This window comes from Nuphar pumila, chromosome 4 (genome assembly GCF_984573655.1).
Source record: "Nuphar pumila chromosome 4, dmNupPumi1.hap1.1, whole genome shotgun sequence".
Lineage (NCBI taxonomy): Eukaryota > Viridiplantae > Streptophyta > Magnoliopsida > Nymphaeales > Nymphaeaceae > Nuphar > Nuphar pumila.
Window position 1 is genome coordinate 2,895,775 of NC_143252.1, and position 20,848 is coordinate 2,916,622.

At 36.9% G+C, this 20,848-nt stretch overlaps 1 protein-coding gene across 2 annotated transcripts in view; it reads right to left on the reverse strand.

The window, feature by feature from the left end:
* Positions 1 to 20,848, reverse strand: part of LOC149839060 (Zincin-like metalloproteases family protein) — a 165,001-nt gene that overhangs the window by 137,242 nt on the left and 6,911 nt on the right. For both annotated transcript variants that reach the window (XM_090002247.1, XM_090002246.1), the window contains exon 5: positions 14,031 to 14,210. In XM_090002247.1, coding sequence (XP_089858373.1) covers positions 14,031 to 14,210 — 180 coding nt within the window. The remainder of the gene's footprint in view (positions 1 to 14,030; positions 14,211 to 20,848) is intronic.

Here is a 20,848-nt window from a genome sequence, read left to right on the forward strand (position 1 = left end):
TAATCACAACTTCTTTTCACCATCCAGGTGACCTAAGAGACATTGGCTCCTTATAAAAGGAATGATTTGTCTCTTCCAAATCAAGAAGTTTGAGGTGGTTAACTTTTCGGAAACAAGTTGATTGAGAAAACTCGAAGGAAGGCTCGATTGAGAAGAATGAGAATCCATGAAGAAAATGAAGAGAAGAAAATTTTAACAAGGGTATTCACGAAGTGCTCAGTCTATTGCCCGAGAAGTGTGTTGGTTGCCCTTTTTTTTTTACGACTGAGCAACCTTCAAGAAAATGTCGATCAGAGACTGTCATATTCAAAGAGGAATCAGGTCGGAATTTTCCCTTCCTGTTTTTTTTTAAGGTTTGTGACTGATGCAATAAGAATTTTTCACACGTTGAACATAATTTTAAACTGATTGTGTTTTCAGACAAAACGCAGATGAATATGATGTGGGCAGACAACTGCTATGTGAATATCAGTTGTGACATCGAGAAGAAATAGACTGAAGATGGAGACGCTGGATAGAAATAGAATCAGATTGAAATCAGATGTCAAAAACCAAATCTGGACAGCGAAAAGAAGAATGCTCCAGACGAAGAAGAAGAATGCGCAGAAGGGAAGTGATCCAAATCTGGTGCAAAGGCACGATCAGATCTGGATATACCAGACGAAGAAGAAAGGTCGAATATTGATTAGATTTGGATATACCAGACGAAGAAGAAAGGTCGAATATTGGAAAATATTTGAGGTGGTTTCCAATACCAAACGATCAGACCGAGAGGGGTCGACTTTAGGGATTCACGTGAAACAGGAGAGTCACGTGAAATTTTTTTTTTTTATATTTAAGAGATTCACGTTAGACGTGATGATATTAGGGTTTCACGTGAGACGTGAATCCACCAAAAAAGAAACAAAGGAGAGAAACGAGAGAGATGAAGAAACGAAAGTGAAAAACACGAGAGAGATAAAGAATCGAAACCTCAAACCTCCGGTTCTGGTCGTACCTTTGGAAGCCCCTTCAAACCCTAGGTGGATCTCTGCTTTGATACCATGTGAAATTCTTTCCTAGAACCTGTCTTGTGAGAAAGAGAAAGCAAAAGGAGAATAAGGGCTGCGGCTGTCACGATTTCAATAATGAAATCGTGACCTTAAACATGTATTTATATTGTTTTACTATACAATATGGGTCCGGGTCTGGTATAATATCCAGACCCAGAATACAATATATATGTAATGAAATGGTGGTCTTCAACAAATGCACAAATAACTCACAAACAAGTGTCTATTGGAGACACTACAAGCATGACCCTTGAAAGGGTATAAAAGGAAGAACACTTGAAAAATAAATAATACTTTATTCATGAACAAAATGCTTAAGAAGCATTGATTCTTTACATTGAAGGGGTTCACCCCTATATATACAAAAAAGTGGAAGAGAGAGGAGAGCTCATTTTGAGCTCTCCAAAAGAGATGTTGGATTCCAACGTCTCTTAATATAGTTGTTGGACTACAGTCCAACAACATTTATTATTATAGTTGTTGGACTATAGTCCAACAACATTTATTATAGCTGTTGGACTACAGTCCAACAGCTATTTGCACAGTCAAGTTCCGAACTTGACTGGATCAAATATCTAGTTTCTATTGAACTAGATGCTAAAAAAGAAAATAAAGAAAAATAGAAAAAGAAAATAATAAAAGAAAATATAATAATATTAAATAATATATATATATAATACAGTTTACATTTTAACACTCCCCCTCAAACTTACGGTACAATGAGCGAAAGTTTGTCTAAGAAGAAGTGAAATCTGGGAGCAGCGAGAGGCTTGGTGAAGAAGTCTGCTAATTGATATTCTGATGTAATATATGGCAGATCAATGGTTTCATGTAAGTATTCATCTCTGACATAGTGACAGTCCATCTCAATGTGTTTAGTGCACTCATGGAATGTCTGGTTGCTTGCAATGTAGATCGCACTTTTGTTGTCACAGCACATCTTTGAAGCTTGCGTTGCTTTAGCTCCCATATCCGCTAGCAATCGTCTGAGCCAAACAACCTCCATAGTGGTGGTTGTCATGGCTCTGTATTCAGCTTCGGTGGAGGAAAGAGAGACTTTCTGCTGCTTCTTGCACCTCCACGAAATTAAGGTTTCACCTAGGAACACACAAAAACCAGTAGTTGAGTGTCTATTATTGGGATCACCACCCCAGTCAGCATCAGTATATGCAATTAAATTTAATGAAGATGAAGCAGACAAGAAGAGTCCTCGTGAAAGAGAGGATTTTAAGTATCTAATAATACGCAAAATCGCCCCCATGTACACGGAGGTGGGAGCATGCTGAAACTGACTGACTGTATGAACCGCATGAGTTATATCTGGCCTAGTAATGGAAAGATAAGAAAGAGCTCCAACAAGCTGTCTATAAGGAGTAGGATCATCAAGAAGTTCTCCATCATCAATTTTCATTTTAATATTGACAACTTCTGGAGTGTCTACTTTCTTATCATCTGTAATTCCAGACCTGGACACGATATCAAGAGCAAATTTAGATTGAGATATCAAATACCCCCGAGGGGAATAAGCAACTTCAATGCCTAAAAAATATCTTAATAAACCTAAGTCAGTCATTTCAAAGTGAGTTTTAAGAAGAGATTTGATATTTGCAACTCCTTGTTTGTCGCCTCCGGTGATGATCATATCGTCCACATAGAGAAGAAGAAGAATGATGCCTGCATCAGATTTCTTAACAAACAAAGCAGTGTCAGTTAAACAAGGTTGAAAACCAATATCAAGCATAACATCACTAAATCGGTCATACCAGGCTTTTGGAGCCTGTTTAAGACCATAAAGAGCTTTTTCTAGACGAAGAGTTTTACCCTTAGGGATACTAGTACCAGGTGGGGCTTTCATGTATACTTCTTCAACGAGATTCTCATTCAGGAAAGCATTTTTGACATCTAATTGAAAGATAGGCCATGTTCTAATGGAGGCCAAGGCTATTAAAGTTCTAACAGTGGTCATACGGGCCACAGGAGCAAATGTTTCTTCATAATCGATGCCATACTCTTGGGCATATCCTTTTGCTACTAAACGGGCCTTATATCTTTCCAGGGTCCCATCACTTTTGGTTTTGACTTTGTATACCCACCTACAACCTATAGGTTTCTTACCCGGAGGAATATCTTGTATCATCCAAGTATTGGCCTTTTCTAGTGCATCCAATTCTATTTTCATGGCTTCTATCCATTCTATATGATTTTTTGCTTCAGAATAGGATGATGGTTCAACATATGATTGTATTAATGTAATGGCGGCCCTATGCGTGGGTGAAAAAGATTCATAAGACACAAAGTATGGAGAAATTGGATGAAATGGAAAAGTGCTACTGGAGTGCTGTGCGATCGTAGAATGCCATTGCGGTTGAAGGGAAAGTTTTATAGGACGACTATTAGACCCGCTTTACTATATGGTACGGAATGTTGGGCTGCCAAGAGACATCATATTCAAAAAATGAGTGTAGCTGAGATGTGGATGCTTAGATGGATGTGTGGAAATACAATAAAAGATAAGATTCGGAACGAAGAGATACGTAAGAAGGTAGGTGTTGCACCCATTGAAAATAAGATGCGAGAGAATCGTTTACGGTGGTTTGGACATATTCGGCGAAGGCCTAATGATGCTCCAGTTAGAAGGTTGGAGAAATGGGAAAATATATTAGTTAAAAGAGGTCGGGGTAGGCCTAGGAAGACTTGGATGGAGATGATAGGAAAGGATATGAATGCTTTGAACCTCACCGAGGACATGGCGTTGGATAGAAATGATTGGAGGAAAAGGATTCATGTGGAAGACCCAAAATGAATTTCTTTTTTGGTTCATATCGCTGACCCCAATTGTTTTGGGATGAAGGCGTAGTTGTTGTTGTTGTTGTTGTTGTAGAGATTCTAGACGTTCTTCTAGGTGAGACTTCAGAGTATTTTTGTAATGCACATGAAAGATTTTGCTCTCTACGTCTTGAATATTGTAGACTAACATCCCTATGGATTTGCCCTTCATTATCAGCATTTTCAAGAACAATAGGACTTTGATCATTGTCAAGGTCACATCCAACATCACATTCATTGGATTTTGAAGTTGGATCAATTAAAAACGAGTATTCAGTGACATCCTTGGATTTTTTAAATTCAAAGAAGCTTTCTTTTTCCAAAAAAGATACATTTCTTGACACATATAATTTGTCATTTTGAAAATCGAAACACCTGTAGCCTTTTTTATTATCAGCATATCCTAAAAAGGCACATGGGATTGCACGAGAAGAGAGTTTTTCATTTCTGTTGGTGAAAACAAAACATTTGCATCCAAAGATTCTTAATCTAGAATAATCTGGAGTTAAATTAACAAGCTTTTCTATTGGAGTTGTATTCTTTAATGAGGAAGATGGCATCCTATTAATGAGGTAGGTGACAGTTAGGACCGCTTCAGCCCAAAAACTTTTTGGAACTTGATTTGCAATTAGCAATGTCCTAGTAGTTTCCATAATGTGCCGATGTTTGCGTTCGGCTAGGCCATTCTATTGTGGAGTGTCTGGACATGATCTTTGATGTGTAATACCATGTAAATTGAGATAGTCTTTGAATTCGTTGGACATAAATTCTCTCCCTGAATCAGTGCGAAAAACAGAAATATCATGTTGAAACTTATTTTTAACCATTTTATGAAATATTTGGAAGTTAGCAAAAACATCAGATTTATGTTTAAGAAAATAAATCCAAGTATGTCTAGAAAAGTCATCAACAAAAATGACATAATATGTATAACCACCTTTGGAAATAACTGGAGCGGGGCCCCAAACATCCGAATGTATTAACTCAAGTGGTCGTGAGGAAACAAAAGTTCTACTAAGAAATGGTAACCTTTTCATTTTGCCAAGAATGCAGTCTTTACAAGAAAAATATTCAGAATTACAAAAATTTTTCAAACTTGGAAAATATTGAATTTTAGACATATGAGGATGGCCAAGCCTTTTGTGCCATAAATCCAATTCTAATTTCTGAATATTATAACAAAATGCATTCTTAAGTAATTCCAAAAAGTCCATGTAATAAAGTCCTCATTCTCTATGGCCTTCCCCAATCAGCTTCCCTGACTAGCGATCATGTACCCAACAACCATGAGAAGAGAAGGAGATATTACATCCATAATCAGATATTTGCGAGACAGATAAGAGATTCAAATTAAGTTTAGGGATATATCTAACTTCTGGGATAAAAAATCTTTTGGATTTTTGAAGATTTTCAAAACATCCTATTCCTTTTACTTCAAGAGATGTGCCATCGGCTGTAAAAACCTTTGACACACTTGAGTTATTTTTAAGACATTCGGATAGACTATTAACATTTGGGGTCATATGAAAAGAATCTAAAAGCCAAGGAAAGCTACCTGGACCGGAGAAAGATGCAACTGCCGCTCCAGTTGAGGCTTCGGTTGAGGAGGATACCCCTTTGAGAAGAGGTTGAAGGATTTCCATCAGTTGAGCCATAGACACAGGTGCATCTTGATCTTTTGACTCAGATTCAACAGATGCAACTCTTTTTTCTTCTCTTCTTTTTAACTTTAGACATTGAGGCCTATAGTGCCCCGGTTCATGACAATGATGATAAATAACTTTTCTTTTATCGAAGTCGCCGTTTTGCCTTACAAAATGAGGCGGCTTGTAGGTACGAGTATGATTCCCCGGTCTAAATACAGCTAAAACGGAGTCATCATCAACTTTTGGAGTACTTTTTCTAAGTCTATTTTCCTCCATAGTGAGCTCTTCTATAGTATCAACAATAGAAGGAATTTTTCCACGATGTAAAAGGGCTGATTTGGTGGATTCAAACTCCGGCCTTAGACCATTCACAAATTGATAGAAATGTTCCATATCGAGTTGCTTTTGGCGAAGCTCGATGTCTTCGGCACAATGCCATTTGGGCTCAAGAAGAGCCAACTCTTCCCAAAGTTCGGACAACTCATTATAATATTCTCGAATAGTTTTATCTTTTTGAGTCATTGTCCGAACTTTATCTTGTAAATTGCATACATGTGCAATATCTTTAAGGGAATACATTTTTTGAGGTATTCCCAAGCCTTATCGGCATGCTCAAACTTAGCTAGACTAGAGCATTTTTTAATGTCTATGCTATTGATGAGCCATGACATAATTTTTGCATGCCCTATCCTCCATTCTTTCCATTTCTTTTCATAAGTGGCTAACGCCTTACTCTTCTCTTCTTCCGTTATAGGAACCTCTTTATCACCCTCTTTCTTGGTAAGAGATAGTTTAGGTTCCAAATCGGAACCATCCACTATACCCCATAAACCTTTTCCCCAAATGTGGTGCTTCATAATCGAAGCCCACATTACATAGTTAGTATCATTTAGCTTCATAGGAATGATGGTGATCTTATCATTGTCATCCATCTTTTACAAGGGTAAGAGAGGAATAAATAGGAGGAGAGAGAGAGAAAAATAAAAAGAAAAGAAAAAGAGTAGACAAAGAAATAAGAGAGGATACAAAACCAAAATTTTTTGTAGCACAAGTTCGCCTTTCTTCAAAAAAATCTTCTTGAGCCAAGAACAAGGTGATGAAACACCTTTTGTAAATGTGGCACAGAAATCAAGGCGGAAGCACTTCAAGATCTAAGGATTTCGTAGCTCTGATACCATGTAATGAAATGGTGGTCTTCAACAAATGCACAAATAACTCACAAACAAGTGTCTATTGGAGACACTACAAGCATGACCCTTGAAAGGGTATAAAAGTAAGAACACTTGAAAAATAAATAATACTTTATTCATGAACAAAATGCTTAAGAAGCATTGATTCTTTACATTGAAGGGGTTCACCCCTATATATACAAAAAAGTGGAAGAGAGAGGAGAGCTCATTTTGAGCTCTCCAAAAGAGACGTTGGATTCCAACGTCTCTTAATATAGCTGTTGGACTACAGTCCAACAGCATTTATTATTATAGCTGTTGGACTATAGTCCAACAGCATTTATTATAGCTGTTGGACTACAGTCTAACAGCTATTTGCACAGTCAAGTTCCAACAGGAACTTGACTGGATCAAATATCTAGTTTCTATTGAACTAGATGCTAAAAAAGAAAATAAAGAAAAATAGAAAAAGAAAATAATAAAAGAAAATATAATAATATTAAATAATATATATATATATATATATATTACAGTTTACATTTTAACAATATACTATACACAACATGGACACGGGTGTTGTATAATGTCCAGACCCAAACTACAATGAACCCTACTTTTTCAAAAAGTTGAAGAAAAATAAACAGACTTCTGAAGAGCAATGAAACCAAAAAAGACAGAAACCAGAAAATAAGAGATGAACATTAAAGTACATGCATGTTAACCACAAAAATAAGTTCACCAGGTAATGGGCCAAAAAAACTGAATCTCCAGATCTGATGAATTGTGCAAAATGCAAGCAAACCATGCATATATAAGTGTCAAGTTTTATTATAAAACATGGCTCAATTAAGCATTCACATACATATGCATGTCTGGTTATTGCAGTGAAGAACTCGGAGAACTTGTTAGCATCGACTGAAACCAAACGAAATTCAACAACTTCCTTATATACATGCATGTAAATATTGCTACATGCTGAAATGAAATGGGGATCTTCGAAACACGAGCTTTGATTAACAAGAGCAAGTGTCAAGAATGACACTAAAGCATAACCCTTAAAAAGGGTATAACTGGAAACAAAATAAAAATAAAAATGTATTCTTTATTGATATGAAAAACCAATTGCTTAAGAAGCATTGGAGTGAAATACAAGAGGGGCTGCACCCCTTTATATACACAGCTGAAAGAGGACTCAATAGAGCTGTTGGGCACAGTCCAACAGCTCTATTTAGAGCTGTTGGAATGTGTCAGTCCAACAGCTCTATTAAGAGTTGTTGGACTGTGTCAGTCCAACAGCTCTATTGCTAGTCAAGTCTGGACAGGACTTGACTAGCAACAGTCATTCTAGTTCAAACTGAACTAGATGACATAAAGACAAAAAAAAAAAATAAAGGAAAAAAATACAGAAAAGAAAGAAATTAAAAATGTATTTATATATATAATAATATAATATTATTATATATACATATATGTACAGTTTTACATTTTAACACTCCCCCTCAAACTTACGGTACAATGAGCGAAAGTTTGTCTAAGAGAAAGTGAAATCGGGGAGCAGCGAGAGGCTTTGTAAAGAGGTCTGCTAACTGATATTCTGAAGTGACATATGGCAGATCAATTATCCCGTGTAGATATTCCTCTCTGACATAGTGACAATCCATTTCGATGTGTTTGGTGCGTTCGTGGAATGTTCTGTTACTGGCAATATAGATCGCACTTTTGTTGTCACAACACATTTGTGAAGCCTTTGTTGCTTCAACTCCCATGTCAGCAAGCAGTCGTCGGAGGCAAACTACTTCCATGGTCGTGGTTGCCATGGCTCTGTATTCAGCTTCAGTGGATGAGAGAGATACCTTCTGCTGCTTTTTACACCTCCACGAGATTAATGATTCCCCTAAAAAGACACAAAAGCCAGTGGTTGAGTGTCTGTTATTGGGATCACCTCCCCAATCAGCATCAGTATATGCAATTAAATCAAGAGAAGAGGAGGAAGATAAGAAAAGTCCTCGTGAAAGAGAGGACTTGATGTATCTGATAATACGCATGACTGCTCCCATATGAACAGAAGTAGGAGCATGTTGAAATTGACTTGCTGTATGAACAGCATGTGCTATATCTGGTCTGGTAATGGATAGATAGGAAAGTGCCCCGACAAGCTGTCTGTAAGGAGTAGGGTCTGCAAGAAGTTCTCCATCATCAATCTTCATTTTAACATTAACAACTTCTGGAGTGTCAACTTTCTTATCATCAGTAATACCAGACCTGAAAACAATATCAAAAGCAAATTTAGTCTGAGATAATAAATATCCTCTAGGAGAATAAGCAACTTCAATGCCTAAAAAATATCTCAACAAGCCCAAATCAGTCATTTCAAAATGAGATTTAAGAAGTGTTTTGATTGTTTCAACTCCCTGTTTATCGCTTCCGGTGATGATCATATCATCCACATAAAGAAGAAGCACAATGATTCCTGCATCAGAATTCTTAATAAACAAAGCAGTGTCAGTTAAACAGAATTGAAAACCAATATCAATCATAACACGACTAAACCTATCATACCAAGCTTTTGGTGCTTGTTTAAGTCCATAAAGAGCTTTTTCTAAGCGAAGGACTTTACCCTTAGGAATACTTAGACCAGGAGGGGGTTCCATATATACTTCTTCAACTAGCTTTCCATTTAAAAAAGCATTTTTGACATCCATTTGAAAAATAGACCATTTATTGATAGAAGCTAAGGCAATTAAGGTTCGGACAGTAGTCATACGAGCCACCGGAGCAAAGGTTTCTTCATAATCAATCCCATATTCTTGGGCATAACCTTTGGCTACTAAACGGGCTTTATATCTTTCAAGAGTACCATCACTCTTGGTTTTAATTTTATAAACCCATCGACATCCTATAGTTTTCTTCCCTGGAAGAAGATCTTGAATATTCCATGTAGAAGCCTTTTCAAGTGCATCTAATTCAACTTTCATGGCTTCTATCCATTTGATATCATTTTTTGCTTGAAAATATGTGGATGGTTCTTCATATGAGTGAATTAATGCAATAACTGCCCTATATGTGGGTGAGAAAGACTTGTATGATACAAACTTTTCTGGAGGCCTCGAGATTCGGGATGATTGTCTAGTTGGAATGTTAGAATATTTCTCAAGTGCACATGGAGTATTAGACTCTTGTCGCCTGGAATATTGAATACTAGTATCTCTATGAACTTCTTCATTTTCAACATTAAGATCAATAATTCTTGGATCATCATCAAAGTTACAATCAAGGTCATATTCATCAGATGTTGATGTTAGATCTAGCAAAAAGGAGTACTCAGTGACGTCTTTTAATTTTCTAAAATCAAAGAAGCTCTCCTTTTCAAGAAAGGAAACATTTCTAGACACATATAGTTTATTATTTTTGAAGTCAAAACATCTATAACCTTTCTGGTTTTCAGCATATCTAAAAAAGGCACAGGGAATCGCACGAGGGGAAAGTTTATCATTTTTGTCAGTAAATATGAAACATTTGCACCCAAATATTCTTAATCTAGAGTAGTCTGGAGAAATGTTCATAAGTTTTTCAATGGGAGTGATATTTTGTAACGAAGAAGATGGCATCCTATTAATGAGATAGGTGGCAGTTAAGGCAGCTTCTGCCCAAAAGTCTTTAGGGACTTGATTTGCTATTAATAAAGTTCTAGTGGTTTCTATAATATGACGATGTTTTCGTTCTGCCAGTCCATTTTGTTGAGGTGTATAAGGACAAGATCTTTGATGTGTGATGCCATGCAATTTAAGATAATTTTGAAAATCTGTGGATAAAAACTCTCCCCCTGAATCTGTGCGAAAAATAGTAATATCATTTTGAAATTTGTTTTTAACCATATTATGAAAAGTTTGAAAGTATGAAAATACTTCAGACTTATGTTTGAGAAAGTACATCCACGTATGTCGGGAGAAATCATCGACAAAAATAACATAGTAAACAAATCCTCCTTTAGAAATTACGGGTGCAGGACCCCAAACATCCGAGTGTATTAATTCAAGTGGTCTTGAAGAGAAAAAGGTTCTGTTCTGAAATGGTAATCTTTTCATTTTGCCGAGAATACAATCTTTACAATCAAATGATTCAGAGTTACAAAATTTCCCTAGATTTGGAAAATGTTGGATTTTGGCTATATGTGGGTGACCAAGTCTCTTATGCCACAGTTCCAACTCTATTTTTTTAATATTATAACAAAAAGCTTTCTTCGGCATTTCCAAAAAATCCATGTAATAGAGTCCTCCTTCTCTATGGCCTTCCCCAATCAGCTTGCCTGACTGGCGATCCTGTACCCAACAACCATGAGAAGAAAAAGAAATATTACACCCATAATCAGAAATTTGAGATACAGATAAAAGATTTAAATTTAATTTGGGAACATGTCTAATTTCTGGAATAAAAAAAATTTTTGTTTTATAAATTTTTTCAAAATCTCCTATTCCTTCTATTTCAAGAGAAGTCCCATCAGCAGTAAAGACCTTTGACACACTTGTTTTATTTTTAACACATTTGGATAGACTTTGATTATTTGGGGTCATATGAAAAGATGCACCAGAGTCAAGAAGCCAAGAAATTTTACCTAAATCAGAAAAAGATGAGGCTGCTGCGCCGGTTGAAGCTTCAGATGAGGAAGAGGCACCTTTGATGAGAGGCTGAAGGATCTCCATTAGTTGGGCCAGGGAAACTGGTGCATCCTGATCTTTAGGCTCCGATCCAGCAATTGCAGCTCTTTTTTCTCTCAGCTCTTTAAGTTTGGGACATTGTGGCCTGTAGTGTCCCGGTTCATGACAGTGATGACAAATAACTTTCTTCTTATCATAGTCACCATTTTGTCGGTTAAAGTGAGGAGGCCTATATGATCGAACATGATTCCCTGGTCTAGACACGGCTAAAACGGAATCATCTTCAATGTTTAAAGAACCTTTCCGGAGACGATTTTCTTCCATTGTTAACTCTTCAATAGTTTCCACAATAGAAGGAATTTTTCCCCGGTGAAGTAGGGCCGATTTAGTGGTTTCAAATTCCGGCCTTAATCCAGTGATAAACTGGTAAAAATGTTCAACATCGAGTTGTTTCTGACGAAGCTCGATGTCTTCGGCACAATGCCACTTTGGTTCTAAAAGGGAAAGTTCTTCCCAAAGTTCGGACAACCCATTGTAATATTCACGAATAGTTTTGTCTCCTTGTGTCATCATTCGAACTTTTTCTTGGAGGTTGCACACGTGTGCAATATCTTTAAGGGAATACATATTCTTAAGGTATTCCCATGCCTTATCGGCATGATCAAATTTGGCAAGACTTGAGCATTTTTTAATGTCAATGCTATTGATAAGCCATGACATTATCTTCGCATGAGATATTCTCCATTCTTTCCATTTCTTCTCGTATGAGGCAATAGCCTTGATTTTCTCTTCTTCCGATAGAGGGACGTCTTTATCTCCCTCCTTTTTAGTAAGAGATAGCTTAGGTTCCGAATCGGAACCATCCACAATCCCCCATAAGCCTTTTCCCCATATATGGTGCTTCATGATTGAAGCCCATGTTACATAGTTCGTATCGCTTAGTTTCATAGGCATGATGGTGACTTTATCATTGTCATCCATCGATTACAAGGAGAGAAAGAATAGGGATAGAAGAGAAACAAGAAGGAAAATGAGAAAGAAAGAAAAAAAAAAAACAATACAACAAGATGTGAAATCTTCTCCAATGAAGTGATAAAACACTTCTCTTCAAGTGGCGAACACTTTTGCAAACGGGCACGGAAACCGAGGTAGCTTTTCCTCAAGATTTAGTACTTCCGCGGCTTTGATACCATGAAATGAAATGGGGATCTTCGAAACACGAGCTTTGATTAACAAGAGCAAGTGTCAAGAATGACACTAAAGCATAACCCTTAAAAAGGGTATAACTGGAAACAAAATAAAAATAAAAATGTATTCTTTATTGATATGAAAAACCAATTGCTTAAGAAGCATTGGAGTGAAATACAAGAGGGGCTGCACCCCTTTATATACACAGCTGAAAGAGGACTCAATAGAGCTGTTGGGCACAGTCCAACAGCTCTATTAAGAGCTGTTGGACTGTGTCAGTCCAACAGCTCTATTGCTAGTCAAGTCTGGACAGGACTTGACTAGCAACAGTCATTCTAGTTCAAACTGAACTAGATGACATAAAGACAAAAAATAAAAATAAAGGAAAAAAAATACAGAAAAGAAAGAAATTAAAAATGGATTTATATATATAATAATATAATATTATTATATATACATATATGTACAGTTTTACATTTTAACACATGCATACCTACATCAATACATTGATCTCTAAAGTCTAAACCACAAGTGAAGTAGTGTTACGAACCCAACATGCATAATGATTCATGATCAATTGATCATATGGATCCAAACTTGAATCCAACTATTTGTTAAAATATATAGAGTTATATATATATATAACTATATTTCTGGATGTAATTATGTCTGACCACTAGGGCATTTTGGTTATTTTATACAGGGGTATTTTGGTTATTTAAAATCTGTACAGGGGTAGTATGGTCAATGCATCCTTTATAAACGTTGGAGCTCCCCAACGTCTATAAGGGAGCTCCCTTGGTCTCTCTTGTATATATATAAGGCCTTAAGCACCCCCCCCCTTTGTATTCAAGCTTTTCTAAAAGTTATTCATAATAAAATCAATATTTTTTGTGTTCTTGTCTCTTTTGAGACATTTTAGCACTTTCGTGCATGCTATGTGCCTTAGTGCACTTGTTTCGTGCTTGGTGATTGTGTGTTCTTGGTGGAATCTCTCTCTTTGAACCTCATACGTGTTTCATTACACTATTATCTCATATCAAATGGATTCCAGTCAACCCTGCTTTAAATTATGTGGGTTTTATATAATAAAGCTTTGCCACATCAGGGTTAATGCCAGCATAGCTCATATTTACTTCGCCATGTGCCAGGTTGAATCTCCTTCACTGGTTTCATCCCACAGATTTCTAACCAGTACATCTTCAAGTTTGCTTTACCTTTACCTAACAGCTAGTGAACCTTTGCTAGTGGATGCGGTGTTACCTGTAGTTTATGTTACCCAGTACATATCATATTCACCCATTTTGATGTTATTAACTTTGCAAGCATAGACACAATAACATAGATTCCTAGGTCTTTGGATGGTCAATCATTGAGCTCTATATGCAATTGGAGTAATACACATCAGTAGTTTTGATTAATTGGCAGAAAGCATGTCAGTTTAACATGATCCAATGCAATCACAAAGTACAAAACAAAAACCAATATGCCAACCTTGATGAATTCTAAAGGCATCCCAGCAAGCTCCGAGTCTGAAAAGAGAAGGAAACTGCAGTCCTCATTCAGATTTTGTATGTACTGAAAACTTAGTTCGTCTATTTGTATTCTCAACCGATCAAGCTCTTCCGTCTTGCTTGAAGCAAGGTTTACGCCACTTCGCTCGAACTCTTTAACCTATCACCAGTAGTAAATGGTCAATATCTTAAATTCCTAAGCTTCACCATATAACTATCACAAGTATCCATTAATATAAGATCTACAGTGTGATGAGCTAACCATAGTTCGATGACGAAACAAATAGTCATGAATATTTTAACTATTTCTTAAATTCTTAACTATCAAGACAATATGATGAATGACGAAGAGGTCATCTGCTCATGAATTTGGAGTTACAGCAAGCAAAGAAATTTTGATAATTTAACAAATGGCGAACTTTCACTGGTTTATTCCTGGTTAAGGAGCTTTTACATTCCAAACCACCAGGTTTGTGCTCCAGCATATTTTTGGAAATATGGAAACAGCTTATATAATGTTATTCTACAAAATATAATACATTAAGCGTGGTTAACCATTGCAAGGGGCCTCCTCTAAATGTAAAACTGAAACCCAGTTGCATAGAATCAAGAATTTTGTCTCAACCAGCATCTTACATATTCCATAAAAAATGCAGAAAGAGAATTCATAAATAGTCCTACATGCGCTTTCCTCCTTTCTGGAATATGGGTTCCATATTTCACATAATTTACAAAAAAAAATCTCAACCTACAGAGAATGAGATCAGTTTGAAAGAAGCAACAATGTACATACATGACAGAATTTTGTTTCCCAGTGCAACTTCAGATGCATGACTTGGCACCATCACACACTAAGACAGCATAGATGAACTCCAACCAAAAAAGATGACTATATCTTGAAGAATAATACTAAATGAAAACCAGGAACAGCAAGGGGGATTCTAGGAGGAAGAAGTAATAAGAAAATCAGATTTATGTCCAGAACCAATTGCGCAGAAAGGATTGCCTTAAAGACTTAATAACGGAAAATGAAACATAACAAGTATAAATAAGGTTATGGCCGCAAGATGAAGACAAAGGATGTATAGATGTGTTGAATGACACCATTGACAAACAATTGAACAGGTTCAGTCTAAACACCACACTCAACAAGAAAGGAATTAGAAGTGCAAAACAAATGTAAAATGGTATGCATGGTTTTTATATTTTTAACCCATTCTGCAGAATCAGTAATCAAGTCTTGAATATCATGAAATACAGAATTCATATTTGACAAAATAATGAAAAAAAAATGGGTATTTGACGAGAATGCCAGTGGTCAGCTGTTGTTGAAGTTGAATACAGATGCCATACGACAATCAAAAGTTTGATTCGACAGAATGAGCTTTCAATTATAAGAAACAAACAGGCCTCCGCATTTATCTATGTTTGTATTCAGAAACTTGACTCTTACAGCTTTCAGCAAGAATGCTGACATGGATAAACGTGTGACTAAAGATAGCTCAGAAATGACAAGGGCATTAATGTCCTCCTCCCTTTAAACAGAAGGATAACCATTATCTCAGATATCCTTCACAAAGACAGGAAAATTTGATATGAATGCAAAAGAAAAATGCAGTTGTAACATTCAATTAGCCCAAAAGTTAATCATAATTATAGTTGAATATAGGATAGGAATAAGGACATGCATGTGTAGAGGTGGCATCAGGAACTTGGGTCATCCACTCTTACTTTCTCCTTAGATCAGCCAATCTTGCCACAAGAAGGGGGGTCACCCTTATAAGACTTACCAATGTTTTGCAACAACATGCCAGAGAGATGCCTCATAATCCACTCAACCAACAATCATGCAAGTTATTGAGTTCAAGGTCTGAGGGTGTTGCTAGTGATGCATGCAGGTGTTGGAACTTGGAAGCAGCTGAAGATAAAGGGTGGCATGACTACAGTGATTGTGGGAGCTGAGAGGAGACTGAAGCTTCTATTGCATGGCAAGCATAAGGGAGAAGATAAGAAAGCACGATATACTCCAACTTACCCTTGTGTAGTGCCTGCTTCTATACTACTCTTAATGGGAAAATACACAAAAATCATGTACCCAGTGTCGTTTATGCCATGTCCTTGTGACAGATCGTAGCACCCAGCAAAGGGGTTTTAGTGCAAGATCAAGGTCCAAGACCTGTATGCTATTTCTCTTAGCAAGTGAGAGCCTTGTGGATGTAGGAAATAGTTTTATTGGTGTTTGTTACCGAAATTTGTTGATGAACTCTTTACCCTCAAAAAGCATCCAGTTTCCCCGAAGGACCACCTGCTGGTTTGGTTTTGCTGATATGCTGGGACATTTTCAATGCTCCATTTAGCACCCATGTATTCAGGCTCAGTAGACCAGGAGAAAAGATATGTGGATAGATACCATTAGACTCCATCTATGTAACATGGGTGCTTCTGCAGCCCTAAATCACCCATGTCACACCTACACCAGCACTTATGTGGCATAGGTCCAAAATTTTCCATTTAAAAAAAATAATGTAAGAAAAATTATAATTGTATAATTGCAAATAATTCTATGGATTACATTGGTGTATACACACATATATATAGGGTTAATCTAACATTAAACTAGTTGTATTTAACATTAGATGCATTCAACTTATTAAAATAACAAAAATACTCTCAAAAGTAATAGAATTTTTTAAAATGCATTGTTACTTTTTTTAGCATTACGAGTCTTTTGGATTTGGAGGAAAATCAAAAGTCGGACACCTTTTTTCATAAAAGTAAAAAGTAAACTTTAAAATTTTAAATATGCAAAGTCAAAGTTTGTTTTTTTACCCCAAAACGCATTTTAAAAAATGTCATTATTTTAAGGGCATTTTAGTCATTTCAAAAAGTTGAATGCATCTAATGTTAAATACAACCACTTTAAAGTTGGATAAACCCATATATATACATATATATATATGCACCCCTTATTAGCACTGTAAATAAATAAGTCATAGTGTATGGGTCGAGTTGGGTCAACCAGTTAAATACATGCATAGTAATATCCAGATGGTTCTTAGTGAATCCTTAGGTCTTGGATTGGTTGGAGGTCCACTAGAAAATCATGTGCTCCAAACCCATAAGGGTAGGACGTCTCTTAAGTATGGGCTCTAGGGAATTGGGGATTTTTAGTGAATTATAATGGCAGCTTAGTGGAGGCGCTTCCCCATCGAATGAGAAGTTAACAAGTTCCATTGACATCTCTCTCTCTCTCTCTCTCTCTCTCTCTCTCTCTCTCTCTCTCTCTCTCTCTCTCTCATTTGATCTCGTAAATTTGGGTTCATTTAGGTGACGATTTTAGTTACCACCTAACAGAGATATTAGAGCCGGTGTGAAGGAGCCATGACTGTGAAGGAATTGGAAATGGAAATGGAGGCCATCAAGAGCTGGCAACAGGAAATACATACGGAAATGAGATTCAAAATTCCAACAGATGTTTGAAGCCATCCAACAATTGTTTGATAAAATGCACAACCCCCATTTGGTGAGCCCTCCTGCATAAGCTGTGAGAGAGAGAGAGAGATGATGATGATGATGTCAATGGAACTTGTTAACTTCTAATTCGAGAGAGAAGAGCCTCCACTAAGCTGCCATTACAATTCACTAAAATCTGCAATTTCCATACTTAAGAGACATCTTACCCTAATGGGTATGGAGCACAGGACTCTATATAGTGGACCTCTAACTGATCCAAAGTTGTAAATAAATATCATAGTGGATGGGTCGGGCTGGGTCAAGCAGTTAAATTCCGTCATAGTAGTATCCAAATGGTTCTTAATGAGTACTTGGGTCTTGTTTACTGATGCAGAACTATTGTGGTTCTCTGAATTTCGCCAAGTTCTGCATGCACCAAGACTCAGTTTCTCCTATACAATTCTTGCTAGATCAAAGAATTCTGGCAATGTATATGGATGTGCCCATGGTTGTATGTATCGTACCGTATTGTACAATATGGTACGATACATATTATTACTTTTTTGTTTTGCGATATGATACACACTCATATCGCGATATGCTATGTCACCTGGGTACGGGTACGGAGGGTACAACATGGCAATTCCAAAAAATGTGGGTATGGGGACACAGCTAAATATATACTGAAAATATATATTATATATCTAAAATATATATTATATATTGAAAATATAATATATAATAGAATTACACGGCAAATGCCCTGTCCAGGTACTAGTACCCATGTCGACACGGGTACGGCACCCTAAGTGTCATGTCATGGTAACATAGGCGATACGAGTGTGTATCGTATTCGTATCGGGTGTATCGTACGATACACCCATGTATCATACGATACAGTATGTATCGTACGATACAATGTTGGTGCACTTAAAAAAGGCCGAAAGTTGTATTTTTTTATTTTGGGTTTAAAAGGCCGCTTGAGGGCCAAGTTCTCCATATGTCTAGAGTATGTTAGAAGAGAACTCATTCATCCTAAGTTCCATAAGATCGATTTGGGGGCCAATTTGTGCGCAAGAAAGAGGGCTTTTGCAATTTTATCAAGAGTGTATTTCCACCATTTTTCACTCAAAGAAGTGGGTTAAGGTACAAAATCTCTATTATTTGCTTCTTATTGAGTGTTTTTAGGAAAATGTGTGTTTGGTGCTTCTTATTTTTTGCTTATTGAGTTTTTTAATTGGTTTTGTTTTATTTTAGATCCTTCGATGTCCTCTTCACATTCATGTCATATTAGAGATCATTTTGCATGGCAATACTGCAGAAGCATTGATAATGTACCACCACCTAAGTCACACGGACTCGGCTAGGGAGGCGCCGCACCCGAGTCGACACGCCCTGACACGGGTGCGGCTTAGGACACGACCCAGACTCGGTCAACGACGAGTCGGACTCGGTCAACGAATCGAGGTTGAGTTCATCCTCATTTTGGACTCGATCAATGTTGATCGAGTCTATATTTGTCTATTTTAGGGTAAAAAAACTAAAAAAAATATTTTTTTATATATATTTTTAAATATATATATATATAAAGAGATTGTTGTGCAGTGCACAATGCACAGTCACAGTGACGGTGCTGACAGTCACAGTGATTGTGCTGTGCACAGTCACAGTTGTGTTGTGCACTGTGCACAGTCACAGTTGTGTTGTGCACTGTGCTGACAGTCACAGTGATTGTGTTGTCTGTGTTGACAGTCACAGTGACTGTGTTGTATGCACAATCATGCACTTTTTTTTAATAAATAAATAATATATATAGTCGAGTCCCCGTGTCCAAAATTTTTAAAATTGCGCCGCACCCGTGTCGCACCCGCACCCATGTGACATAGACCACCACTAAGATTACCATTGAATTTGAGATATTTGTTTTGTGGTGCTATTATTAGAGGTGGATTGCTGAGATTTAAGCAACATATTGTAGGTCAAGATCAAAATGTACGTCCATGTGATTCTCCATCTATTCCTGCAACTTCTCATGTTGATGTTATTGCTGAAATAGAAGAAACTTGAAGAAGAAGAATTTTGCAGAATTGCAAAGATGAAGGACTTTCAACCATGACGATGATGATGACCCACTTGTCAAAAAAGAATGGCCCAATATAAAGAGATCATCGAGCGACTATTGGAATTGAGGAAATACTATCCTGATGTTCGACAAATAGGCTCTAGAAGATAGTTTAGTTTTAGGATCTTTATAGTTTAGAACTTTAGAGATGAAGATTGGCATGTAAGACGTTGGTTAAATGTAATGTTTGCAGTTATCATGAACTCTTACATTGTTAATTATCAGATGCATAGTTTGTTATTAATTTAAATTATGTAGTTGCCTTCATATGTAAATTTATGGTTGTATTTTGTGCAATTCATCATTGTTTTAAGTGATATGATTTTTTTATAATTTATGCTAAATTTTTCTGGTTTTTATAGATTTTTTTAGAATTTTTAGAATTTTTTATTAAAAATTTACGATACGTTTACGATACAATATGGTGTTACTTTGGGCCTGACCGATACAGGTAACGATACAACACTTACAACCTTGGATGTGCCCCTTGCGCCTCCACACAGATTTTATTCTTCAAACCACCTATAAAGGCACCAATCAGAGCATGTGATGGCCAACCGGTCACTGCTCACATTTTTTAATTCTGCTTGAAATTTGTGGACAAAATATGTCTGTCTGATCTTTGATAGAGCAATATTAAAATCGCAGTAGGTGGATGGCTCAAATCGGTCTATCATCTCCTTAACCAATTGCTCCCATGATTGTTTCCTGATTTGGCCTTCAAGCCAAATATACCACTGTATGGCTTCACCTAAAAAGTAAATAGAGGCGTAAATTACATTATGTTCCTCTGGGGTATTCTAAACTCTGAAGAATGGATTTGCCTTGAATGCCCAGCTCATCGGATCTTCACTCATGAATTTGGGTAATTCGAGTCTTGCGGGCCTGGTGACAATTACTCCTCGGTTACTCAGACTCCCTCCTATATGAATTGCATCGTCATAGCTGAAAAGTCCCATGTAACCTATATCAGTTTTGTGCAGTGGTAAGACATGAAATGCAATGTGAAACAATCACCCTTGTATCTCAAGTTTGAGGTCCGAATAGTACCCTTCACTTTTAATTCTCCTCCCTTCACCCACCAATACCTCAAAGGACGGATGTGGATGAACTCTTCCTCCCAATCTCTTGATTGTTTCATTGTGAATGAAGTTATAAGTAGAGCACATACCGATCAAGACCGATATGGCAACTTTCTTAATTCTGCCCTGAACTCGTATCGC